The sequence below is a fragment of the Morus notabilis genome, unplaced genomic scaffold (genome assembly GCF_000414095.1).
Source record: "Morus notabilis unplaced genomic scaffold, ASM41409v2 Scaffold99, whole genome shotgun sequence".
NCBI classification, from domain to species: Eukaryota; Viridiplantae; Streptophyta; class Magnoliopsida; order Rosales; family Moraceae; genus Morus; species Morus notabilis.
Window position 1 is genome coordinate 646,133 of NW_010362482.1, and position 26,950 is coordinate 673,082.

The 26,950-nt window shown below is 35.4% G+C and overlaps 2 protein-coding genes and 1 long non-coding RNA gene across 4 annotated transcripts; 1 reads left to right on the forward strand and 2 right to left on the reverse strand.

Moving 5' to 3' along the window:
* Positions 1 to 4,612: 4,612 nt before the first annotated feature.
* Positions 4,613 to 8,523, reverse strand: LOC21410262 (protein SIEVE ELEMENT OCCLUSION B). Of its 2 annotated transcripts, XM_024168241.1 has the most exons (8): positions 8,312 to 8,523; positions 8,083 to 8,184; positions 7,491 to 7,945; positions 7,228 to 7,331; positions 6,969 to 7,111; positions 6,218 to 6,700; positions 5,545 to 6,134; positions 4,613 to 4,657 (listed from the first exon to the last, which is right to left on the reverse strand). In XM_024168241.1, exons 1-8 carry the CDS (start codon positions 8,504 to 8,506, stop codon positions 4,654 to 4,656), a joined length of 2,076 nt encoding a protein of 691 aa, XP_024024009.1. In that variant the 5' UTR covers positions 8,507 to 8,523; the 3' UTR covers positions 4,613 to 4,653. The 2 variants fall into 2 exon arrangements, with proteins under 2 accessions (XP_024024009.1, XP_010100342.2); XM_010102040.2 differs by lacking the exon at positions 4,613 to 4,657 and having other exon boundaries at positions 5,266 to 6,134.
* A 1,497-nt stretch (positions 8,524 to 10,020) lies between these two features.
* On the forward strand, positions 10,021 to 11,436 carry LOC112092318. The gene is made up of 2 exons (XR_002902534.1): positions 10,021 to 10,261; positions 10,533 to 11,436. It is a non-coding gene; the product is annotated as an uncharacterized LOC112092318 (long non-coding RNA).
* A 5,933-nt stretch (positions 11,437 to 17,369) lies between these two features.
* LOC21410264 (protein SIEVE ELEMENT OCCLUSION C) lies at positions 17,370 to 20,885 on the reverse strand. The gene is made up of 7 exons (XM_024168228.1): positions 20,715 to 20,885; positions 20,317 to 20,424; positions 19,796 to 20,239; positions 19,538 to 19,649; positions 19,296 to 19,423; positions 18,677 to 19,168; positions 17,370 to 18,166 (listed from the first exon to the last, which is right to left on the reverse strand). Exons 1-7 carry the CDS (start codon positions 20,883 to 20,885, stop codon positions 17,540 to 17,542), a joined length of 2,082 nt encoding a protein of 693 aa, XP_024023996.1. The 3' UTR covers positions 17,370 to 17,539.
* Between the last annotated feature and the right edge of the window lie 6,065 nt (positions 20,886 to 26,950).

The following is a 26,950-nucleotide window of genomic DNA, read 5'->3' on the forward strand; positions in this document are numbered from 1 at the left end:
ACACACACAAATATATATATATATATCTATATATATAGTTTCCATTTAAAGTGAAATCTGCCCAAACAAAAATCATAGGAAGACTTCTACTTTAGGTCTTGTTCAAAGAAAGGTACAAATGAACAAAAGTGCCCAAAGGATGCCTAATATAGTTTCATAATGAAGCAAACCAGAAAGGAAATTAGGCCTACACAAAGAATAATCGTACTGAAAAAAGGTCTTTTGTATTCATGACAAAATCTAATAGTTAGCCGCAGCTGGAACTGTTGGGCCCACCCCAGAATACGAATTTTTCACAGAGAAAAGGAAGTAAAAGAAAGCTGAACTTGGTTGGGCCCCAGAATCAAACACATTCTTCTCTCACAATACATATCAATCTTTCCCTTGTCATAATTACCTCAGAATCAGCATTAAATCATTACAAAAGGAAAGAAACAAATCAGACAATGAACACTTCTCTCTTTTCTCGATTCCATCAAAAGCAACAGAAGGCTTCTCTTCTCTTTTTCTCCTTTCCCTGTTCGTACAGACAAAGTTCAAGCACGCAATCTATGAAAAAATAATCATCAGTATCTTTCTTTGCGGTTTAGTTTGCATGTCATTGCACCAGAAGAAAAATTTTATGAGATTCTTATTTTAAAGCTCCTCATATATTGGATCTCATTGACAATATGTTCATAAGTATCCCAGACAATATATATTGTTCATCGAAAGAAAAGATTGTGGACAAATGGTTTGAAAGAAGGTTCTGATACATCTGAAAGCAAATCTTAAATGATCACGTAAATGAAGATTGAGATAGATTCATCTACATTTGTTTAAGCATAATTAGTTTGAGTGTTTGACTGGCCATACAGTCTAAGAGAACCTACCCGAAGTTTTAACGATTGCTCACATTGTTGAGTGGTGTTCGCCCGCAAACGTACGGTGTCAAGTTACGATAGCAAATAGTGAGTGAGTATTGTCTTCAAAGGAATTAGGTATTAAATTACCGCTAAATACTACGATTATTGTAACTCAACTTTATCTAGGTAACTGAACTAAATAAAATTAAAATAGAACTAGAACAAATATAAATACAAAAATAAAATAAAATATGAAAATTTCTATGCACAAATATATTAGAGACTTGAATTCACCTTATCATTTCTATGTTCATCTTATCAAGCCAATGCTAGCCAATTCCACTCAATTCATTAATCAAAAGTTCTTATTCAACCTTATTACCTCTCTCGAGTATCGAATGAGATAATATGCATAAATATTCGAGTCAATATCTCTATCTAACCCGTCTACCTACACATTCATTAAGTTTAGCCCTTAAATTGGAAATCAAATCAAATGTCGATCGTCTCTCAGCTTCACAACAACTGAAATCCTAGTTGATAATTAAGGACTCGATCACCTCTCGGTCTCATAATATCCTAGACTCTCAATGAGATTATCTAAGTGTCGATCTCCTCTCGGACTCACAACAAGTTATACCATGTTTCTCAATTCTGGACTATAAAATCAATCTTTCTCGAACATCAAAATCACAATCTAAAATTATCTAACTCATTAGAGAAACATAAATAAATTAAAATATAATTTAAACTAACAATTGACAAAATATTCAAAACATAGTTCAAACAAGGTTACATCAAGTCCTAGAATAATAATTTAGCTCAACATATAGGAATCCATATCTAAAATTACAAATTCAAGAACAAAAACTAAAAAACTACAAAGGAAAGGGAGAAGGAAGAAAAAAAACTATTTGTGCAGATGAATTTCAAGTCTTCAAGTCCTCAAAAATCTCTCCCAAGCATACTTCAAGAATCTCCAACTCGAAGCTCCTCTCTCTAGGAATTCTTGTACCTCGCATCCTCTCCAAATAGGGAATTAACCTTAAGAAGGCTCAAAATTGAAGAAAATCTTCATTCAAACTCATCCAAAGGTCAAAAATGGCATTCCGGTGACGACCCTAACCTTTGATCGTCATCCTATACGCATACTTAACATTACTTAACCTCTAACACTTACTAATTATAACCTCTTAAAATTCAGGCCAATTTTTTTCATTCTTACCATGTACGTCTAAATGTTGTAGCATTTAGCTAGCCTTCTGTTTTCAACTATTCGTAAAATGTTGTAGCATTCTAACAGCATTCTGTACATTAGTCATTGTCAAAATGCTGTAGCATTCTGACAGCATTCTGTTACATTAGTCATCAAAATACATAAAACACTATTTTATTTTACACATAATGTTCAGCAGTGTTTCCAAAACACGTGATGCATCCATAACCCACTTGCCCACACTCCACTGCTGCATCCTCTATGCATGCCTAACAACAAGTTTCAGGGAGCCGGTGCCTTACCCGAGCTTCCTACAACACGAACAAACTTAATGAGCTTTCGCTCAGCAAGTATCAATAGGTCATAATAGATGCAATAATTATGCATACCCATATATGCATTCATGTCATATATCATAATACATTCTGTACTACTAAAACATGTATGGCTTATGTTCTTCTTCTTTCATTACATTCTTTGTTCCGCTTTTGTCTCATTTTAGTCGTTCATATCGTATTTTCATGTTCTGAACAACTTTCATTTTGTGTTTCTCATTCTTTTCATTCTTCTTTACAGATACCGTACCTTTATATGGAATGGTTTCTGTTTTTCATTTTCTTGTCTTTTACTTCTTATGGACCCTGTCTTGTTGTACCATAGCGCGCATAACCAGTGAGGAGTGGGGTAGCTAACCAATCCAACTCAGTCACGGTTTCATATTTTTCATAGTCTCATAATAACCTTTCCTTCGAAGGCTGGTACAAACAGGACGTTTAGTCTCTTACCGTTTATCAATTTTCTCATTGAAACGGTAACTTTAGTTAAATCTTATGAATTTGTGCCTTATTGAGCATTTAATCATGAGATTAACTTTTCGTTAAAGTGTAACATTTCATTTCTCTTAGTTTGATCTCGACTTAACATCGATACATACTTTTTGCATAATAAAGTTCTATGATTACATAAGTCTTGTAGATACTTACCTAACATAGTATCTAACATTCAAAATTCTACTATATGCACAATCTTTGTGCAACATAGAAAAGTAAGCTTGTTCGTGATATAGCCACATGATAACTATTGTACTTACAGAAGTTTTGCTAATAATGCGTCCTTTGTCTCCCTTGTTGCTGTCCGACTTCAACCGTTAATCGGCCGTATTGCAGAAATTTTTCGATCGTTAGATTCAAAATCTAAGATCAATAATTACATTGAAATTTACGTTGGAAAGGTCTACAATCCTTATGTTTGGTAGTCAACCTCAAACTATTTCCTATCTCAAGGATTTGCACTAAAATTGTGTAAATTACTCAGTCATGGACCTAATTTCCAGTTTCGGTCCAAAACTGTGAATTCTCGTTGTGTTCAGTTTTTAACCATCACCGATTATCGAAACATCTTTCTTTTCACACTTTAATCCTATATTTCTCTTGAAATCCAGTTTTAGTTCAAATTACTCAAACTAAATTTCGGCAGAGTTTCGCCTTATTTTTTCTCGTTTTCTGAGTTTTCAATAACTCGTTCTACTTCTGATTCTGGTACCTGGAGTCAAGATTCACATTCCTGAACACAGATTCCAACATAATATTGAACACAAACACATGTTCTTCCTCAATCTAGGCTCACAGATTTTCAAAGAAAATCCATCAAAACTTCGTTCAATCATTTTAATATTTATACCGTTAGACTCCTATTACGATGCTCTACAAAACTTCGGTTTTGATTTTTACTTTAACGGAAGTTTTTCGAGATGGGTTACTATTCATCTAACTCAAGATATCATAGAATTCTCATTTTTAAATCTGAAATCTTACCTCTAGAAGTTGAGGTTTTCTGCTAAAACGCCTCAGGTTACATTTCTACCGGACTGCACGGAAGAAATTTCAGTGATAATGCTTGATTTCCTTGAATTTCTCTTCTCCGTCTCTCTCTAATCTATTTTCTTTTTACTTCACTCTCTCACTTTTTTTTTCTCCTTTTCTCTGATATGCTATGCCTTACATTCACAAGTACATACCGTGAGTAATGGCCTCAGTAAGTTTTGCATTAGTTGCGTGAGTTACCAAGTCTATGTCCACACTTAAACAAATAACACAAGGTGGCTTCTAATTTCTTCACTTCACGTTCTTAAGGCATAAATAAATATAATAATAATATTTTTTATGAAACGTACTTAGAAATAATTATATATATAATATATATATATACATGTACTATAACTTTACATATTTTAGGAAATTTTACCCCGTACATAAATTTTTACATAACATTTTCTTGATTACATCAAAATTCTACTACTTACTATTCCGGAAAGAATTTCGGTCAAATACTGGACTGTTCGGATTAGACCTAAATTTTTCCCAGTCATTACAATTCCCCATCAATCAAGGGCCAAAAATGGCCTAAAAAACATGTTTCAGCACGAGGAGGGGCGCGGCTGGTGCAGCAAGCTTGGCGCAGGCGTTGCGCCAGACCCTGGCCAGGCTGCTCCAAGGCGTTTTTCACCCCATTTCACGCGGTGGCTTGCGCTGGTCCTTGCCCTTATCCGTGCCTCATCCCGATTGCTACCAAACTCCAATGTTTACCTTGTTTTCACCTAAATTCCCATTTATTAATGATTCTTACAAAATCACACACACAAAACACATTAAACTAAAAAAACACTTGGGAACTAACAAATATTTGAACTCAAAAGTACTTGATTTGTTGGTAAACAACCTCCTCATCAAGTGGTTGTGTTAAGAATTAGACACTAATACTTTTCCACTGAGAGCAATAAAGTCAGAAAATAAACAAACGAGTACACACAAGATGTATAGTGGTTCATCTTTAATGTGAGAGTTATACCCACTTTCATCTACTCTGGAATTTCACTATGAAGAAGAAGAAAAAGAAGATTATTACAAGAGAAATCGCACTTCATGCCTCTTTCGAACTTTGTGTTTTCTCTAATTAATCTCTCTTCATCCTAAAAACCGCGCCACACCTCAACTGGTTGGACTAATACCAAAAGCTTAGATTATGGATAAAATTATCACAACCATTTCGTCATGTTATAATGATAAATACATAAATTTCTTATTCAGATATGATGGCAGATGAAAAAACAACTGGTATTATTTGAATGATTGAGAAACGTTGGAGAATATCTTCTGCTGGGACTAAGAGTTATATTGTAATTACTTCAGAATCAAGTGCCAGAAATGGCAGAATCACATATCGTAACTGCCATTAAATTTATTTACTGAATTTTAGTTAAAAAGTCCCACAGATATCAATCAACCGGTAACAATCCTGGGGTCACTGTATGTATAGTGCTGCTAATCATAGTATCCATATGAAGCTCTATCAGTGCAGCAGCTATACATGACCATCTTATCCATGGGGTTGTTACATACAGCACAAGAAATTCCCTTCAATTGGGTGTTGGGCAATATCACATTGATGCAGTGTGGTAGATCGTTACAAAGCTCGTGATAGTACCTCGCCAGGGCGGTTACAAAGCCATAATTCTCTGCACTTTGCTTCCACTTCTCATGCTCAGTTAGAGCTTTCAACAATGCTTCTCCATCAGCCTCGAACAATAACGGGTTCTCAGATCCCCCGCTGATTGCAGCCCACCCTTTGCTGCTGGATCCAAAGCTAAGTATTTTAATTATCCCGCTAAATATAGGATTGTAGGTCTGTGCTGAAAAGACTCGATCATTCGGCAAGGAAAAATCGGGCATTGTTTCGTCTGTCATGGCTGCAAAGACTGGGTCCGTTGGCACAAACAGCTCAGACTTTGTTAACTCCTCTGTTATGCCCTCCGGGGGTTCAGAGATGCACATTTTCTCCATCCGTAACCAGAAGTAGGAGATAAGTTTCCACCCGAGCACTTTGCTTAGCTTTTCTCTTTGAATAGCATTGGCGATCTTCCTCACGACTCTCTCCCGAGCTCTGTCCTTACCAACATAAAGCATCTCCAAGTCAATCCCAGATCCTAGTGCAACACCTTTTGCAGTCCTGGTGAATTTCCGAATCCATTCTATGTCTTCTCCTCCATATAAGCAAATATGTTTTCCTTCTTGGATCTGAAAACCAAAGATTTTATGTGCAATTTCAATGCTTTATATGTAAAAATACATCACGTTACTGATATAAGAGTAAAACGTACCCAGTCAGGTAAATATTGGTCGATTCCTTCTGCAAGAAGGGAAACTGTCCAGCTCATTTTCTGCCACAGAGATGTCTCTTTGTCCAAACTAAAAGGATAAGCTTGGTTCCCCCAAATACAAAACATTTGGATCGCATCCTTGTGCACGATTTTGCCTTCGGTATCCATCACCACGAGAATTGGTTTCTTGACAAAGTTACACCTCTCCCGGAAGTATCTAATCACCTGCGAAGCTATCTCTGAAGGACGGTTCACTGAGAGCCATTCCATTTGGTCTCTTAAGCTCTCAAATTGCCGGTCTTTCCTATTCGTCCAATGATCCACAACAGGGACCCAAACTATCTCATACTGATACTCGATTCGCCTTTGATCATCCAGCATTTCAGGGTACATTTGCTGTAAGATCAAATAATCCTCAGTGACAATGTCGAGGTCTGTAATGTATAGCCCCACGACCTTTCCCCTTAAATCTTTTATGGAAACCTGTTTCAAAAAGATGGCTTTCACATCACATTAATAATGAAAGAAAAGTTTTTTATTCTGTACAGATTTTAATCTGTAGACATGACAGGCATCCTGATCTCCACTTCAAAATAGAAAATTATGAGAACAAAAGATCAAAAGATTGGCCAAACAGATTTGTCCTTCACAATGCAGATAAATCTCAACTACTTTGATTTGGGATGCAATATATGGTATTGTAGATAGAGTTTTTAAGAATGGAAGAGAGAATGAGATATAGGGAGCAAACCAAATTCTGGTGAAGGCAATCAAAGAGTGCTTGCTGATGACCATTCTCGTGAAACAAAATGTTGAGAGACTTTGAGTTATCGATATGTGACGATTCTAAAACCCGTGCTATCCCATCAAGTATTTCATCATCTTTCTTCTTCTCTGTATCAAACAATTTGCAATCACTTATTATGCTTAGACTAATAGCACAATGCAAGCCCTTGATAGAGTATTTTGTGTGGTCCACACTCAAATTAAGCACATAAAATAGGACTCACCAATGAATCTATAACAAACATTGATTTGATGCACAAGTTGGCTTCGTATTTTCTCAAGCTTATGGGCCAAAGATGCCACATCCCATGTCTCCAATAATAAGTAACTGAGACAGGCAAAAGGTGCAACAGAAATTTAAAAGTTTACTGTAAATAACCTTCTCTGCTTCTACACAGATACAATAATATGGTTTATGTAGACATAAAAATTAACATATGAATTCAATGCACGTAGTCAAATATTATCATGAACAAAGGCAACGTACTTGGGACCGATGCCTATGAGTCCCACAAATTGTGATGCGCAATCCACTGTACCCCGGATGGTCCAGTAAACAGCTATGGCAACATCAGCACTACTAGTAGCTATAACTTCAGGGGATTCAGCAGTGAAGTCTTCCTTGCAGAAAAGCTCACATAATTCCACAATTGTCTTCACCATGTCAAGTATTGCCTTGATCAGAACAAAAAGGACCTTAAGCTTTGGTTTCATATTCCCAGAAAACTCCAACATTTCTGGCAATTTCTTGAGGAGTGCAACAGCCTTGGCAAGAGGGTTGGTGAAATGAAGCTGGGCAACCAGCCGAAACCCGCCAAAGTTCATAGCAAAAGCTGCCACAACAAGCACCAACTTTGCATCCCAATTGTAATGTTTGATCATATGCAGTATGTCCATAGTTGTCTTATGCGCATCTCCTCCGTCCAACCAATCGCAAAAGATCTGCCTTGGCATTTCAGAAATCAGCTTATCAGCATTGTTTCAGATTCCTTCACATATAACTGAGTAAATAGCTCATTATTAGGACCACAGAGCAAAAAAACACATTTGACATCAGTAAGCTATTTATTGTACTTAACCATGTCAGAGATCGCAGTGGTCACTCTCGGAAGTTCAAGCCTGTCATGGGGGCCAGAATAAACGGCCTTATGATCATCTCCATCTTCTTGTGACAGCAACCCCTATTACACCATACGTGCAAATGACCAAGATTTAAACATCATTAAATCCAGTTTTGCAATAAAAATAATCTCTTCAACATTATGTTAAATAAGGTGCCAAGAGCAGTTACTAAAGGCCCTTCCATACCTGAATTACACCAGGGAATTCTGCGGTGGCACCACCAAAGATGAGCTCAATTATGTCAAGAACCGGCTTGAGAGGAAAGGCAAGCTTATCATAATCATCATGAGTCTCAAGAACTTCATCTATCAGCACACCCTCATAGTATGAGGACATAGAACGATTTGAAGCTTCATCTCCTTTGGGCTGCGTAATCGCCATCTTGGTTGCTTTCAAAAAGCTCGAACCGCTTGCTTTCGCCATTTCATACTGGGTTCACTGGCATTACAACAAAAACAGGGTTGATCAGAAAAAAGAAAAAAGAAAAAAAAGAAAATTGTGGGGGCGGGGCTTATTTCAATTTCTTTTGTGTGGAAGACAATTTTCAGTTTTCCCAAAAGAAAATTAAAAATATACAACTTTTACGTTCAATATTTCATTGTCTTCTTGAAGGTGCCATTTTCCAACGTACTGATACTGAACATCTCAGCAAGAAAAGCAAATTTGAAGTTGACAATATTCTCTCTTAGCTGTATTATAGTTTTTGTTCGAAAGTTACACGACAGAATATAATTCCATCATTCACTACTATATCTCTATGGATATGATTAAATTGCAGCTTATAATACGTATAAACTTCCAGTTCTGTTGAAGCCTCCAAAGCATGAATCAGGAGTCAAGAAGAAGTTGGCTTTAAAGGGAAAATGAATGTACCTTCTTTGAAGAGGAAACGACGGATTGTAGGGATGAAGAAATCTATATCACGCTGAAAAAAAAAGGGACATGACATTTCTTGATTCCATTGAAAGTAATCGACTTTTTGGTCCTCTTTTTTTTTTTTTTTTTTTTTTTTTTTTTTTTTTTTTTTTTTTGCTTGTTACTAACTTTCCCTGTTGTTCTTCCTTAACTTCCCCCATTTGTATATTTTCTAGTTTGAGTTGTTAACATCGTTAGTCCATGAGCGATGAACATTTACAAAATGCGGTCCTTAAATTTTTTTTGCTGGCAAATGACTCCTTTAATTGTTATATTTTAACAATTTTAGTCTCTAATATTAAAATTGACAAAAGATTTCTAAAATTTAATACAAATAATCACCTCCCAATTACAAAATGAAAATTTCCCTTCAAAAAATAGATGAAAATTTTATACAAAGTTGTATTAGATGCAAAATATTTTTTTATTGTTATTAAAAACTCACAAACTAAAACATCATAATTTTAACGCAATTTTTCCTAAATGTCTGTTATAATTATTAGCCCTTCCTCACAAAAAATTATAACTTCATTACTGAGGCAAAGTATCAATACTAAAAAACTACTACAAAATATACTACAGTAACATCATTTAAGTTTTGTGTACTGAGTAAAATTATATTTATACTTTTGTGTATTTCATTTAATATTTTTAAATTTTATGAGAATTTTGTGATTTTTCATGTATGTATTTATAATTTTTATAGATTTTATTATTTTTAAATATTTTTTTACTATAACATTCTATGCAATAATTTATTCTGCTGACCGAAACTTATGGTGTTGCTGTAAAGAGATTTTTTTTCACTTAGCAACCTCCTGTTGCACCCCTTTCAAATTTATAACCCTCTTATAAAATTTATTTTCTTTTCAATTTATTTTTCTTAGCTTTTAACATAGAAAGACCAAATTACCCTCACTTTTAAATTGAAAGAAAATTGAGAAGGCCCGAAGTAGCAATTAGTTCCCACGAAGTTTTTTTCCCCAAAAACTGAAACCAAAAAACAGAACCCTCCCTACTTCTGACTCCGTTCTTCAGCCTTCCTCGTCCTTCTTCCTCCAAAATAGCAAACCACCAACAAGCTCCGGTCCGACGCAATCAAGCCTCCAGCTCCATCTTCGGCCACCCAAAATCTCCGGCCCCTAATTCCGTCTGATACGCCGCGACTCCACCCGCAGTTCTAATTGGAGTTGCGCCGCCACCTCCGACTTAGACGATGAGGTAATCTCCCCCATGCAATGTCACCCGCAGTTCTCTGTTTGGTTTTTATTTTTGTTTTGTCATCTAGGTTATTGGTTTTGTGTTCTTGGTGTGAATTATGACTTGTTTAATTATTGCCCATCATATGTTCAATAATAGTTCTGTGTGTGATGAAAAGCCTGTTTAAGGTTCTTTTTTTATGGAACTGTATCACCATGCAAGAACTGCGGTAGGTCCTCGTTAAATTGAGAGATTGTTCTTAAGACTTGTAACTTTTATTGTTTGGAAACAGGTTGAACTTAATATGGCGCGAAAGCGGACCACACCGGCCTCCTCTCCCCATCCAACCCAACGTTGTCGAAATGTGGAGCCGTTAGACTCAGAGTCAGAAAATAACTCCGAAGGAATAAGTGCGACTCCACCCCAGCCGGCTTATGAGAACAACCAGCCACTCTTAACACTATCACCATCAATGCTAACCACTCCAAGCACGGTAGAGACACCACAATCACGGACCTTGGAATCATCAATAAGTTTTTGGCTTTTTAGTATGTTGCCTCCATTGTTAATCAAGTCAATATCGCATTTTATCATTCAAAATAGGCCGCGGAAACATGATGGTTGTTCATTTTTAAGCCATATGTGTAGTGCTTAAGATTTTGACGAATTGGTACATATAACACGAGTATTGTAGGCTTGCGATGCCCTGCTACCTAAATTCAAATTATCTTGGTAGCGCATGAATTTTAAATGTAAAATATGATGGCGTTGACGCTTGTGAAGCCAATGAAAGAAATGATGATATTGGAATTGATGACAATGGACTTAGTTGTGGTGTTAATTGTAGATCTGATGATGTTGGCGTTTGTGAAGATGGTGCAAGAAAAGGTGAGGCAGGAAATGAGCAGAGCATAGTCGGTGATGGTGATACGTTTTATGATTCCCCGACTTCATCGAGGGATGATGACTACGATGATAACCTTGTGGACCAAAATTTCGAGACCGAGCAACCTATTAAACGACCGAAAAGATAATTGAAAAGGTCAAAGTACAAGAGAATTCCGTTCACAGATCCTTAAGGATGACTTTTACTACTTTTATGGATCCTTAAGTGTTCTTTTTTATTTTGTTTTTTTTTTCTTGGCTCAAGGATTATGTTTAAAACTTATTTTGGATGTTAAACTAAGTTACAGTCTGATTTTGTGCAATTTTTCTTACGGTTAGAATATGCAGTATGTGGATTGTGTTTTTTTAGCGTTTAGATTGGTACCAGTAAGAGCGGTCTGAATGGACCCGAGAGATTTATGTAGAATTTGAACTCTTCTTACCGTTCAGACTGGTACCGGTCAGAACAGTTAGAAATGAGCTGAGAGATATATGTAGATTGTGCAATTTTCTACCATTTTGAGTGGTAGCGGTTAGAACGGTTAGAAGTTACAGTATGAGTTGTGAACTTTTCTTACCGTTCAGATTGGTATCGGTCAGAACAGTCAGAAATGAGCTAAGAGATCTATGTCGATTGCGTATTCTTCTTACCGTTCCGATTGGTCTCGATCAGAGCGATTAGAAATTAGTTGAGGGGTCTATGCATTTTGTGCAACGTTTTTACCATTCAAATTGGTACCGGTCCGAACGGTCAGAAATTAACCGAGAGGTCTATGTGGATTGTGCAATTTCTAAACGTTCAGATTGGTAGCGGTAAGAACGGTTAGAAGTTACAGTATGACTTTAGAACTTTTCTTACCGTTCCGATTTGTACCGGCAGAACGGTCAGAAATGAGCCGAGGGGTCTATGCATTTTGTGTAACATTCTTACCGTTCAAATTGGTAGCGGTAAGAACGGTTTTAAAATTTCTTTTAAGTTTGTTTATTTATTGAAGTTTAACATATTGTGTAGAGAAGTAATTAAGTTAAATTAAAACTTGGAAAAGAATTAGTGAGACAAAATTACGGAAGTTGAAATTTAGATCATACATTTTAGAACATGAATCATTACATGGAGATCTTGAGCAAGATTAAGATCTTATATTTATGTTGTTCTTATGGTGCTACATTGGACAATAATGCATCCATCATGTAAACTTGTAAAATTATGATTGATAAATATAATGATCGGCTCTTATTATCACACTAAATCTAATTTGTGTTGTTTAGAAGATAGTGGTCGAGATTTACCATAATGCAAGGCTCTCATGATTACACTAAACATGGTTTTTTTTCTCAAGGATGACTTTTATAACTTAGTAGTGATGTTGAACTAAGTTTCAAATCATTATACATTGGTACCAGTAAGAGCGATTAAAAATGACCGAGAACATATGTTGATTGTGTTTCATTTTTATCATTTAGATTGGTCCAGTAAGAACGGTTAGAAATGGCCGTGACACGTGTTAAAATTGTGTTCCTTTCTTACCCTTCAGACTAGGACCGGTAAGAACGGTTAGAAATGGTCGTGACACGTGTTAAAATTGTGCTGCTTTCTTACCCTTCAGATTGGTAGCGGTAAGAACAATTAGAAGTTATAGTATGAATTTAGAACTTTTCTTACAATTCAGACTATGACCGGTGAGATCTGTTAGAAATGGTCGTGACACGTGTCAAAATTGTATTCTCTTTTTACCCTTCAGATTGGTAATGATAAGAACGGTTAGATATTACAGTATGATTTTAGAACTTTTCTTACCGTTCAGATTGGTACCGGTAAGAACTGTAATATCCGGAAAAATCCAATAATTAATAAGTATAATTAATTATGGATTTTTCATAATTACGTCGATAGATTCATAAGAAAATATAAGTACATGGCTTATAATGTTAAGCTTTGATATTAGTTACGAGATATGGTTATGAGAGAGAGAAGAAAAAATATAAAAAGAGCCAAGTTTTAACTATTGAGCCTAAAAATAGTTTTAAGACTTGAAATAGTCCAATTTAGTATACAATTAAGAATATAAAATAATATTGAATTATTCTTATATTAAAATTGGACTGTAAGTGAATAATAAAAGAGAACTCGTCGGAAAATTAAATTTTATGTCGATGAAATAAATGATCTCTAGCCAGAATAAATTATATCTGTTCAGAGATAATTTTTAAGGATAAGTTCTAAAGTTTCACTTTCTCTCTCTCTTCTCACGCGTTTGTTTCTCTCTTCTCTCGGACGTTCTCTCTTAAAAATGAAACCGTCCATGGCCAAAATCTCACTTTGAGATTCAGACCTCCGTTTTTTACACAGCTGGTGTCAATGGAAAGCTTTCGACGAGCTGAGCATTTTGACAGGTCGCACGACCCCAAACTCTGCCGGAATAAGCCGTAATCGCCGGCCGAAGTTTCAAAAACAACCGAAACTTTCGATCGCGATATTTCCTTCGTCCTACCTCCGATTGAGGTGATTTCAATCCCTATGGACTCAGTGCAGCGTGACGAAGAAAACCCACCCATTTTCATAGCTCAATTATGGCCGGAGCACCGCCGTACGTGGTGGTCGGAATCCCCGCGCCGCCACCGTCATTTTTCTTCCTCCGGGACGCAGTGGGTGTCACGACCCCTACCATTTGATTCAGAGTTAATAGACGAGTCGATCCCAACCAGATTCAGCCATCACCGTCACCATTTGGCCAGAAAACGGAGCTCGCCGCCGCCGTCGTGATGGTGTAGGTTGGTTCCGACGATCGGACTGTTAGATCGTTGTAAGTTGGTGTCAAAACACTCATAAGATCATGGGTAAGAAAACCCCTCAACTAATTTTAGGATTTCATGACCAGAAATGTGAGATTTGAGTCGCCGGATTTTAGCGACGTTGCCGGTCCCGATATGTACTGTTACAGGTTGAATGGTATGAAATGGACCACACCAATAGACTCAGAAGGGTCGATTTATGGGGGGTAGGACCCAAGTCCACCGCGAAAAAATTCTTCAGGAGCATGCGCCGCCGTACGCCGCCGTACACCGCCGCCATATTCCGGTGAGGTGTCGTTTCTCAGGCTATCGACTTCCGTTTGATGATCCGAGACCATATCCTGACCCGTTTCGACATGCTGAACGTAATGGTGTCCTCCGCTCGACCAAATTCAATTTTGATAAAACTAGTATGGTACCGGTTGCACGCGGATCGAGGTGAATCGAATGGATTCATTGAAGTTCAGAATTGAATGTCTAACGCATTAATGTTGCTAGTGGATCATGCAAAGCGTTTATGATTTCTCCTAGAACGGATATCAAGGAGATACGTAGTGGAACACGACAAGCGGGTATTACCGGAACCGCTTAGCTCAGAATTGAGGCAAGTACAGTATGATTAATGATAAGTAATTTAGAACATATGATGTCCATGGGATATGTTATTTATGAATTCACGAATTCGTAAAGGCAATTATGGAATATAGAATTATGAGGATTTAACTAGTCCTTATAATAGAAATTTTAATTTTTATGATCCTTAATAAAAAGGATAAATACGTTCTATAACAAAGGATTTAATTTCCTTTATGACTATCCTACATAAAATAGCATACTAAAGGCTAATCCCACCATCTGGATGGGTGTTTATTTACAGAACTTAGCAGTAAAGGATAGAAGATCTGGGCGAGTAGAGAATTATGCTATAACTGTAAAGCAGGTAAGTACAATAGTTTTTCTGTAGCTATATCACGAACAAGCTTACTTTTCTATGTTGTACAAAAATTGTGCATATAGTAGAATTTTAAATGTTAGATACAATGTGAATGCTAGATACTATGTTAGGTAAGTATCTACAAGACTTATGTAATCGTAGAACTTTATTCTGCAAAAAGTATGTATCGATGTTAAGTCGAGATCAAACTAAGAAAAGTGAAAGGTTAAACTTTAATGAAAAGTTAATCTCATGATAAAATGCTCAATAATGCACAAATTCATAAGATTTAACTAAAGTTACCGTTTCGATGAGAAAGTTGATAAACGGTAAGAGACTAAACGTCCTATTTGTACCAACCTTCGAAGGAAAGGTTATTATGAGACTATGAAAGATATGAAACCGTGACTGAGTTGGATTGGTTAGCTACCCCACTCCTCATTGGTTATGCGCACTATGGTACAACAGGACAGGCCCCCTAAGAAGTAAAAGACAAGAAAATGAAACACAAAAACCATTCCATATAACGATATGGTATCCGTAAACAAGAATGAAAAGAATGAGAAACACAGAACGAAAGTCGTTTAGAATTCTGTACTAGGCTATATGACATGAATGCATATATGGGTATGCATAATTATTGCATCTGTTATGACCTATTGATACTTGTGGGCAAAAGCTCATTAAGTTTGTTTGTGTTGTAGGAAGCACGGGTAAGGCACCAGCTCCCTGAAACTTGATGCTGGGCATGCAGAGAGGGTGGCGCAGCAGAATGTGGGCAAGTGGGTTGTGGACGCATCATGTGTTTTGGAAACGCTGCTAAACTTTATATGTAAAATAAAATAGTGTTTTATGTATTTTGATGACTAATGTAACAGAATGTTGTCAGAATGCTACAGCATTTTAACGTACATGGTAAGAATGAAAAAAAAAAGGGCCTAAAATTTTAAGAAGTTATAATTAGGGTCGTCATAGAGGTTAAAAAATGGTAAGTATGAGTATAGGATGATGACCAAAAGTTAGGGTCGTCACAAGAACGGTTAGATATTACAGGTCAATGCAAAATTCTAAGACAAAATTTACAAGTCCCGACATATTGCTACATAAACGCGATCATAGTCATATTGATACTCATATTCAAACAACTCAAATACTAAAAAAAGCCACAAGCTCCGACATATTGAAAAAAACATGGATACATCCACACTTATTCCAATGGGGACATCATTTCTGAGCTTTCCTGGCGTAGTCGCTTCCTTTTAGCTCTCCCATGCTCTCCAACTGAAGGAAACCTGGTTTTTTGAATTGGTATACACTTTTTAGTGAAATCATGAGGTAACACTTTTTCAGCTTTTATGTTGTGGGGAATGTCCCATTCTGACGAGCTTGGTACAGAATATATGGTTTCAACATAGGCCAACGCCTATAACTCTTTTAGATAGTATCTTGAGCAAAGATTATGCATATTGTTTGGGCCATCTTCATATGCTGCAAGGACATGTGTGCATGGGAACTTGTCTATATCATACACTTTGTAGGTGCAAGTTCTCCTCAACAAATCAACCAGAAAACTTCCATCCTTCCCCGTCACATAGTACTCAAGCGCGGTTGTGTTTAGTTCTTTCACTTTTAAGAATGTGGACTCTTTTAAGAATGGAATAAAGCTACAAAATCTAAAAACTATAGTGAGTATCATACTCGTTCCTACTGAAAAGATTGTTCCGACCGGTTTTAAATTTTCTTACCAGTCACACCGGTAATAATAGACTGACTAATCAACTCGTTCTTACTGGAACGATTGTTCTGAACGGTTTGAAATTTTCTTACAGGTCACACCGGTAAGAAAATTTGAGCTCAACCTGTCATGGTTTCCATTTAATTCTGAGTACTTAATGTATGATTTCAAGTATTATGACTTTGTCTTCCGTAATATGTTGTCATGTTTTGTCTTTTTTTTCCTCCACACTAGGGGTGCTTTAATAAATTCATGTTGTGCAAATAAAATTTCCCTTCATAATTTTCTCTTTTAAGAGAGGAAAAATTCTAAAAGAATGACATAAAACTTTTATTAGTTAAGAAGCACATTTCATAATTCTCTCTGTTCTTCACAAATGAACTACAGTTGACTAAATTTCTTTATCCTTTCAAAAAAAAAAATTTGTTTTTCTTTATAAAGGTCAATTGTATTCGAACAAATTGGACTAGAAAAGTATGGATCATTGCACACTGATTAACTCTAGTTTCTAACTAAAAGAAAATCTTGCCGTTTAAAAATATTCATCTTTCCATCTCCAACAGCAAAACTTTTCATAAACCTATAGTATTTTTCAAAAAGTAAAATAAGACCAAATATAGTAATACATTTATGCAATTAAAAAAAAAAAAAAAAAAAAAAAAAAAAAAAAAAAACCCCTTAATTCATTCAATAAAAAAAACCCCTTATTTTAAAAAAAAAAAAAAAAAAAAAAAAAACGTCAAACTACTCACTCCGTTTAAATCCGTAAAAAACTCCTTATGTCTGTCAATAAACATAACTCCTTATGTTAAAGAAAAAGAAAAAGAAAAAAAAAAGTCGTTCTTAAGTTTCTCTCACTTTAATCCCAAGTTTAGATTGGCAAAACTAAAGTTGTTCTCCGGCAGCATATAGGGCAGCCTAAGCTTAGGCTGATGCCTCGGCCACACTTGGTTTATTTATAGACTACAAACTTCTCCATTGGACGTCTACATATCACACAAACTTCCATGTCTTCTCTTCGCTTTCCATACTCTTCGGAAACCAGTTCAGAGTGGCCACAAGGCTCATCAAGAAGTGGGGGCTCAAGGGCAGTTTTAATGGCAACCAAAAATCCCAACTTCCCCACATTTTCTTTCCACGCCTCAAAGTCATTTAGACACTCCATGAGCTTCATTCCTTCAACTCCAACAATGGTCTTTGAAGATCCTCTCCCTATCAACGCCCAATCCTGGTCGTTTTCATCCATGTCTATCACATAGGACACCTCTTGTAGAAGAAGGCTATTATTAGTTGCCGCGGTGTCGCCTTGTCGGAGTTTCAATCTTATTATGCTCTCCATTCGAAGCCAGAAGAATTGCATTAGTTTAATTTGAGACAAAAGGCTTAGAAGATGTTTTCCATCTTCAAGTGTGTGTAAAATGTTCTTCACTACATGTTCTCTTGGTTTCCTCTTGCCAACGTAGACCATCTCGAGCTTCACACCCGTGTTTTCGGTTATCTCCTTCATCTTGGAATTCAGTTTTAGAATCCAATCCTTGTTGTTGCTTCCGTAAATGCAGAGATATCTGTCTTCTTGTACCTGAAAATTAATGAAGTCATGATCAAATGTTTGATGTGAACAACTAGTTCATCTACCGTTGAGAATATAAAGCACTCTCAAACAGAGAATCTTGCTAATGGGGTAATTAGGAAGTCCCACGATAACTGGCGGTAAATTGCCGCTGTATCTTAGTAAAATGTTGAAAAGTGCACCGAAATGGATAACTATAGTTAAAATTTGAAAGGAAACGCCATCATCACGTGACATGACACGACATGCTCCACAAATTCACTAAACTTGTATGGCGGCGTTTTCATCCAAATTTTAATGGTGTTATTGATTTAGAATAATTAAGAATAAAATGTCTATTTGTAAAAAGTTTAGGGGGAAAATGTATCAAATTCCGTGTAAAAAATATGAGTTTTTTTTTTTTAATTAAACGGAAGCACATTATAATTTTCCACCTAATGGGAAGTCATTCTTTTCTCCTTAAAAAAATAAAATAAAATAAATATAAAAACACTTTCACATGGAGGATGAGATTCATACCCGCTTAGTAAGCAAGGGATCAATGTCATCCACTAGAAGTTGAAGCGTCCATTGCTCTAGCCAAAGTTCTTGTTCTCTTGAATCCGAAAAAGGGTATGCTCTGGGACCCCATACAAACACCATGTCCATTGCATTTTTGTTTGAGACGTTTCCTTGTGAATCAAGCACAACCATAATTCGGTTGTCTGCGTACTTCCATTCTTTTCTGATAAACTTCACTGCTTGCAAGTGAAGTGACCATGGATGCTTTATTAAACACCAAGGCAAAGAATGTGAGATACGTCGGAAACTTCTCTTTTCGGCGTCGGTCCAAGAATCAGAGACTGATATGGGAATCCACACAATTTCATAGCTAATTCCCTCTAGGTTTTGGTTGTGATCAGGATGATCATATGTTTGCTGAACCAGAAAAAGTGACTCCTCTGTGGAGAGAAATCCTGGCTTTGAAATCAAAAGTATGACCACCTTGTTTTTCAGTTCTGTCAAACCAATCTGCATTGACACAAGTGACAAATATGCCAGAAGACTTAAGTTATTAAAAACTAATTAGTGCAAAGTTTGGGACAAAACAAGGCCTCAAGAAAAAAAGTGAAAGAGAAAAGGAAAAGCAAAAACATGCCTTTGTTTGGGAGGAGCAGTCAATGAGTGGAAAGTCATCTGTGGAGGCAAATAACATCCGAAGAACTTGTTGGTTATCATTATGGGCCTCCTTAAAGATATTCAGCAGCTCTTGATCGAGCCTTTTCTCTATTAAGTTTTGCAAAATAGTGGGGTCATGAGTCCATCTATGGTTCGAAGTTTAAATATTCAATCAAAGTCAAAAGGTTTTAAAAATTGCAAAAGTATTGTTTTTTTAGTAACCTGTTTCTTGACTGAATTCTTCCACATGGCCCTTGAATTGACTGCACATGCCCTTTAGCCGACGGACCAAACTTGAGAGCTCCCATGTTGCGATTGTTGCCGAATCTGAGTACTTGAAAAAATAATTCAATGTTTTCATCCATCAATAGAACAGTTTATTTTGTTGTCAAATAAGCTAATGAAACATTCAAGCCATATTTTAGAATCAATAATATGATACGAAGAATGCACAAATCTATTGAGGGAAGAAGGATGCACTTGCTCAGGTTTCAGTTCTCTGAAATCTCTGATTTGAGAACAGCATGTCAAGATACTTCTGATGATCCAGTAAACAGCTGAGTAAAGATGAAGCTCTTTTATGGATTTGGCTCCAATGTCCAACTTAACATGTGAAAGAGGCAAGCTTTCAAACTTGACGACACACTTGGTTAAGTCTATCACTGTCTTCATCAGCAAGCTCAGGGCCTTAAACTGCCGCTTGAAGGTGCTCAGATCACTCGGCAACTGCTTAAGCATCACGACCGCTACTGCCACGGGGTTTCGAGGGTATAACTGCATTAGGAGCCAGAATTCACCATAGCTCGTTGCAAAGGCTGCAAGAGCTAAAACTGCTTTGTCATCCCATCTGTAGTTTCCTAGCAAATCGAACAACAACATAGTCCTCTCGTGAAGAATTCCTTCCGTAGAGAACTTGCATATTATCTGTCATCGTTTGAAGAAATTGAATATCACATTGAGTGCCTGATGATCAGTAGGAGGAGGATCAGAGAAAGTATTACCTCGTTCGATATCTTCTGGACAATGTGCGCGTATGGTTCTTCTAATCCAATTATTTCGATCCCAGTTATTTCCCTTTCTGCATCGGTATCAAAATGTGGATCTGGAACCTGAAACGACTCCTAAAATTAGTCAACTACTTCGAACAAATAAATCAAAACTTATTAAGCATAGTCTCAAATGGCACAATAGTTAAGCAATTTGAGAGCAGGTTTTACATATCACTATATGGATTCCAGTAAAATCTTAATACTATATACCACCCCATCATGTTCATGTTGTCTAATTACGACAGGAAAATGTTTTCTAAATGTGAAAATCCCATTAATGCATAGAAATGACTCGGATGAGCAATGAATCGAAAGAAATGATCTGACTAGATTTTGAAGGTTACTAGTACTTCTGACATAGTAGCATAAAGCACGATGTTCTCCATCGCTTGAAGCAGATGGTCCGAATCAAGATGACGGCCATCGGGATCATGGCTTAAGAGTAAGTTCTTGATCAAGATACCGTCTAAAGGTGATTTAGAATGTACAGTAGATAAGGATTTACTTCCTTGCAAGCTCATGGCGAAAGTTATGGTGAACAAAGACAAACTAATGCATAAAATAATGTTATGAGGCTACATTACAAAGAAGCACAAGAAGACATCGACTTTGGTAGAGAATAAGTGAGGTTTATGATTTTTCCTATCATGTGGAGACCACAGAAAAAGAAAGAAGGTTCGTTCTAAAGATAGTTGAGTTGCACACGCCAATTACAATTCATGATCTTTCCCTTTTTCACTTTTACTATTTTTAGTGAGGACCGATTTCACTTTTACTATTTTAAGTGAGGACAAGCATCAACAAGTACTCTACTGAGCAACAATGATCATGAAATGGGTAATCATCTTTTTTAATCTTTGTGGTTCGTTTGGGAGCAATATTTCAAAAAGCAAAAAGAACGCTACATTCTTGTAAGCTTTTGGTACATGTTGTGCAAATATACGCAAGGAGGAAAAAAAAAAAAAAAAGGAAGAAAAATTAGAATGGGAAAAGAAAAGGGTTGCACCTAAAGTATTTAAGGGATTCTTTTTATTTTTATAATTTTTATAAAAAAATATATATATCATGCATTTTGAGGTTATTAAAAAACCGTATTTTACATTTTGACGGTGTCATATCTATATTACTTCACATTTTGGAAAGGCGATATTTACCTTTTTATACTTTGTGTTTTAGATTTATTTAAAAGTTATATTTTTAATTTTTAATCTTATTAAATGTTTAATTTTAAATTAAATTTAATATCTAAATTTATACATTTCCACAACCAACCCTTAATTTCAACCTTAAAAATACCTAAAATAGCCTTGAATAAAAAAAGAGAAAAAAATTTTGAAAACAACCTTAAACTTACAGTTTTGACCTCAATAATATACAAAATACCACTGAAATGATTTTTTTTTTTTTTGTGTTTTAAATTTTTATTGTTTGTAATGTTGGAAAATTTTAGTTTCTTTTCTCTTTTTTTTTTGGGATAGTTTTGTCATTTTAAATGTTAAAATCAATTATTGACCAAAATAAGGTATAGATTCATGTATTAAATCTAATTTGAAGGTATACATTTGATAAGATTAAAAATTGAAAGTATACATTTTGAATAAACCTAAAACATGTGGTATAAAAATGTAAATATCCCATTCAAAAAGGGTTTTTGGCACAATTGCCCCCCGAACTTGTCTTAGTTTAGCAAATTAGCCCCTAAACTTTTAATTTTAGCAAGTTGTCCCCAAACTTGTAAATTTATTGCAATGTGTCTCATTTAACTAAATTTGCTCAAATTTTTAATTAGATTTAAGAGATTAAAAGTTGAGATAATGAAATATTTGTGTTACATTTGAATTAGAGTGTTGGAATTTTTAGCTAAACGTGTTTTTTTATACCAATTTAACACAATCATCGTCAAAATGGAATATTTTACAATAATTTTATAATTTGTGTAAGTAACTTATTAAAATTAAAAGTTTGTGATACAATTTACTAAATCACAATAAGTTTAAGGGTAATGTGCTAAAAACCCCTTCAAAAATAAATAGACGAATTTATAGATCATGATTTGATAGAGATGATTATGTGGAATCATGGTCTGAGATTCTGTGTTTAGTAACTTGTCCGATTCCTGGAAAATAAATTTTGTGTTTGGTGCATCTTCAGATTGGACTAAAACAAATAGATTACTATTTCCTTTTTGTTTTGTCGTTTCTATTCCATGATATTCATCTGCCATGTCATCCTCTAACTAATGTCCTTTTTACGGGTAGTGTCGTTTTCTACTTCATATCATGATCGCTTTTCAAGACAGACTAATGCCCTTTTCATAGTTTTTTATTTTTTTATTTTTATTTTTTTTATCGTTTATGGCGTCTGGTTGTTTTTCGCCTTGTTGATTTTGAGCTCTCCTTTTTTGAGATGATGTTTTTATGTAGTTGCTGACGCCTTCCCTGTAGTGTTTGGTTTAAAGGATATCGTCGTTTGTATGATGTTTTCGGTTAATATTGTGGTTTGTATGATGTTTTATTAAAATTGTCGTTTATCTAATTAATATCACGTGATGATATCATTGTCGTTTGCAGTTGTTGTCGGTTGATATTGCTACGCAGCTTCGCAATCGGCCAATCCTATTCGTTTCCGTTCATGAGTTACTGTCTTGGAGAAGCTTGTTGGTTTCCAATCTTCTTGTCGTTTCTATTTCATGTTGTTTTATGTTTGCAGTCGTTTTATCCAATTATGCCGTTTAGTGTTGTTTTTTAGTCTCTTTGTTTTTCAAATGGTTGTCGTTCATCAGGTCTTTCCATTTTCTTGTTTTCTTAAGTTCATCTTGCTTTTGCAAGTTAATTTTTAAATGCATAGTTACTTTCTTGTCGTTTTTAAACCGTTGTCGGTCTTAAATTCAAACTGTTTTGCAAGTTAATACTTAATATCAAGTTGATACTTAATTCAAACTGTGCATTCTGAGACTAATGTCTTTTTCAGAGTTTATGTAGTTTTTAAGCTTATGTTAGTTTATCTATTATTGTTGCTCGCCGTGTTTTTGTCGTTTTCTAATTTGAATTGTCATTTGAAGTTGTTTTCTTCCTAATTGTTCCTGTTATGTCGTTTCTTGATGTTATTGTCTATTTTATTCTTATTTTGTAAATTGTTGTCGTTTCTTAGGCTATTTGTCCTCATCTGTCATTCATGCCATGTAAAAGACTATTGTCCTTTCAGGGCTTTTGTCTTCAGTTGAGTCATCTTTATCCTTATTGACATTCTTAGTTTGATGTCGCTTTAAGACTATTTATCCATTTCCAGCTTGTTGTCGTTTCCTAATATTATGGTTATTTTTTGAAGGCAGCATCGTTTTCTCTAGCTTTCAACTTCAAGACTTGATCTGATGGCAACGGTCACAGCTTGTGCTGATATTGCAATGGCCGCTAACAGTATGCAAGGCGATGGCCAAGATGTTGCGCCAAAGATATATACAATTAAACTTTCTTAAAACAAAATCCCTCTGATCTTATAATTGATTTAATATGATTTCTTTCTAAATAATGGTCGCGAGGATCAAAGATGGAAATATTTGCCTTTTCAGATTTGTCATTTTCCGTAATTTAGTTCTTTTTGTCGTTTTTGTTGATGTCAGGCAAGCTATTGTTGGTCTTCAATATAGCGTTTTTTTCCCATTATCGTTGTTTTTTCATATTGTGTCGTTTCTTCATATAGAGGCTACTGTCGTTTTTTTATTTTATATTTAAGTGATTTTAAGGATACTGTCGTTTGAGATTTAATGTCGTTTCAAATAAGATGTCGTTCTATGAGGTTATTGTCGTTTGTTTATGGCTGTCGTTTGGAGGCTTGGGTCATCTCTTACTTTAACGAAGCGACATTGCTATTCTTGTGTTCAGATTGTCGCCACTTTTACAGCTGCTGACGTTTTTTAGGCTGTCTCCGTTTCTAGTTGATGTCATTTCAATCACTGTGTTCGTTGTTTTATTGTTGTTTTTACTTTAACTTGATTTTGACAGATTCAAAGATTAGAAACACTCCTCTGCCCAAAAAAGAAGCAAAAAAAAAAAAAAGACCCTTCCTTATTCTTCAAAATCTTAAGACATTGGATTCTTTTGGTTGCCGCTCCATATGGGATGATAAAGGTTTCAACTTTGAAGCCAAAAGTCACAAGTTGAGTGGGCACATTACCGATTACCGAGGGATTTGCTGAGAGGGAAGGGAGTAGCCAATAGGGAGGGGTGAGGTTTATAGGAATGGTGTAGGTAGTAAATCAACAAGGTGTTGCGGGTGCCCATTCCATAAACTATAGAGTGGGCAAAACCATATCAAATTGAACGAGCAACGTGGTCTACGTGTCGTTTTTTTGGATAACGAATACCATATACTTTCTACTTCTTACGTTAACCTATTTGATGTCATTTCAAAGGGTAATATCGGTTCTTTGATTGATCATGTCGTTTTTCACTTTTTTATTTAGAATGAGAAAACCAGAGACATCCACTAATACTACTTGTTAGTAGGGATGGTAATTCGTGTCACGTGTCGTGTTTTGATCGTTTCTTTTTAAATTTACAGTCAATCCTAACACGACCCGTGACACGAAATTTTTTAAAAACCGCAACACAAACACGACACGACCACTTTACGAGTTGACACGACACGACCCAAAAATGACCCGTGACACGAAATTGACCCATGAATCCGAAATTGACACAAAAATTGTATACTTTTATTTAGTTTTTTACATATTAAAAATAACTTAAAATTCATAACACACTAAATTATAATAACATCCATTAAAATTAAGCAAATAATAGTATAAGATTTTGAGTATAACTATCATGATATCACAAGTTCATAATAAAATTTAAAATATGAAATGAAAAATATATGTATTTTTTAGTTTTTTACGAGTTTCGTGTCGTGTTCGGGTTAGGCGGGTCCAACCCAAAATTGACCTGTATTTTTCGTGTCAATTTCAGGTCGATCCAATTCTGACCCGAACCTCTTTTTTCTCAACCCTAACCCGCAAAATTCATGTCATTTTCGAGTCGTGTCGTCGTGTCGTGACTCATATTACCAGCCCTACTTGTTAAGACTATGAGCGTTGAGGTTCCACTTTAAAAGGTTAACCTATCCGTTCACTTCGCTGATTCGAGTTTGTAATTCGAGTTGAGATGTGATTTTATGTGAGAGCTTTTTACTGTAGCAAAAAAGTTAGATGTGATTGTTTGTGAGAGCTTTTTACTGTAGCAAAACTCGAATTCTAAACTCGAATTGGTGAAGTGAACGGGACCTACGTTTTTCACTTTATCCAATCTTTTGAGTTATGGTCGTTTTACAAGTTGTTGTTTTAGTGTATGTTGTTTTTCAGGTTGTTGCCGGTTTAAAATGTCGTTCTAAAGACAATTAATGTTTTTCTAGTTAATAGGACTTTCATATATTGTCATTTTTTATACTTCTATCGAAGTTTCTTTTTTCATTTGGTTTATATGCTGTTGTCGTTTTTTTTTCTCTCTTTTCCTTCAAATCTGTGACGTTTTTCAGGTCATTGTCGTTTTCATACTGTTATAGTCTTTCAGGTTGATATGGTTGGCCGCTTTTGGCTCTTGCCGTTTTCTGTTGATATCATCGTTCTGTGATTGATGTCGTTTTCCTCTTATCCAATTCATGTCTAAGTTTTAGATTATTGTTGTTTTTCTGTTCGATTGTCATTATTATATCACAGTGTCTTTTTTTCTCTATATTCGTCTTCTTTTTAAACCCTTTCTTGAGGTTATATTTCCATTTTCTTATGTTTATTGTCGTTCCTCAATTGCCATCATAATTTAGATATTCTGGTCTTTCAGTCGATAATCTTTATTCTCATTATCATTTTTAGTTTGACGTCGTTTTCTAAAGTTATTGTTGCTTTCGCAACTTTCACTTTCTTCAGCCTATTTAAGCTCAAAAGTACTCGTCTACTTGACCGTCGGTGTAGGGACTGAAAGGTTTTCAACTTCGGAACGCAACACTCACAGCGAAAGTTATATATTATCAAATGGAATGTTGGACAAACCTTTTCTTCCTTTTTCACCCTCAAGTTTTTAGATCAAATTAGGGATTTTATAAAAGACTTAAATTCTTTTTTTTTTTTTTTTTGCTACCTTCAAGATAAATTCTTTCTAATTTTTATTCTCTCTCTATAAAGAATCAACATCTAGAATAAGATTACGAACTTGGCATTTTTGTTTTACAATTAGTTTTTGGAGATTAAAGTTTTTAGCATTGCAAAGCATTATGGTTCTAAGTATATATATAAGTCTTTGGTGAAACGCCGTTCACAACTGAGACCATCAATTAGACCTAGTTTCAAAGCCTTTCTTACAATTAATAATAGAAAGATACGTTTTTCTAAAAGCTGAGCTTGAAGGACCAAAGATGGAGAAATTAAGGCCGTGTTTAGAATTGATCTCGTTTTTATTTTTTATGTTTTTTGAGAAAGAAAAAATAAAAACGTTTTCAAAACAGCGTTTGGCGCAATAAAGATAAAAAAAGAGAAATGAAAACGACTTTTTCGTTTAGTGTAAAATGAAAGATAAATGAAAAATGACTTTTAATC

Coding starts and splice junctions, on each gene's coding strand:
- LOC21410262 (XM_010102040.2), bottom strand. CDS start 8,506: ATGGCGATTACGCAGCCCAAAGGAGATGAAGCTTCAAATCGTTCTATG. Junction 7,112..7,227: donor TGTTTGTTATAGATTCATTG/GTGAGTCCTATT, acceptor TGTTTGATACAG/AGAAGAAGAAAGATGATGAA. Junction 6,701..6,968: donor ATTGCCTTCACCAGAATTTG/GTTTGCTCCCTA, acceptor TTTTTGAAACAG/GTTTCCATAAAAGATTTAAG.
- LOC21410264 (XM_024168228.1), bottom strand. CDS start 20,885: ATGAGCTTGCAAGGAAGTAAATCCTTATCTACTGTACATTCTAAATCA. Junction 19,424..19,537: donor AGAATTCAGTCAAGAAACAG/GTTACTAAAAAA, acceptor AAAACTTAATAG/AGAAAAGGCTCGATCAAGAG. Junction 18,167..18,676: donor ATCCCTTGCTTACTAAGCGG/GTATGAATCTCA, acceptor ATTAATTTTCAG/GTACAAGAAGACAGATATCT.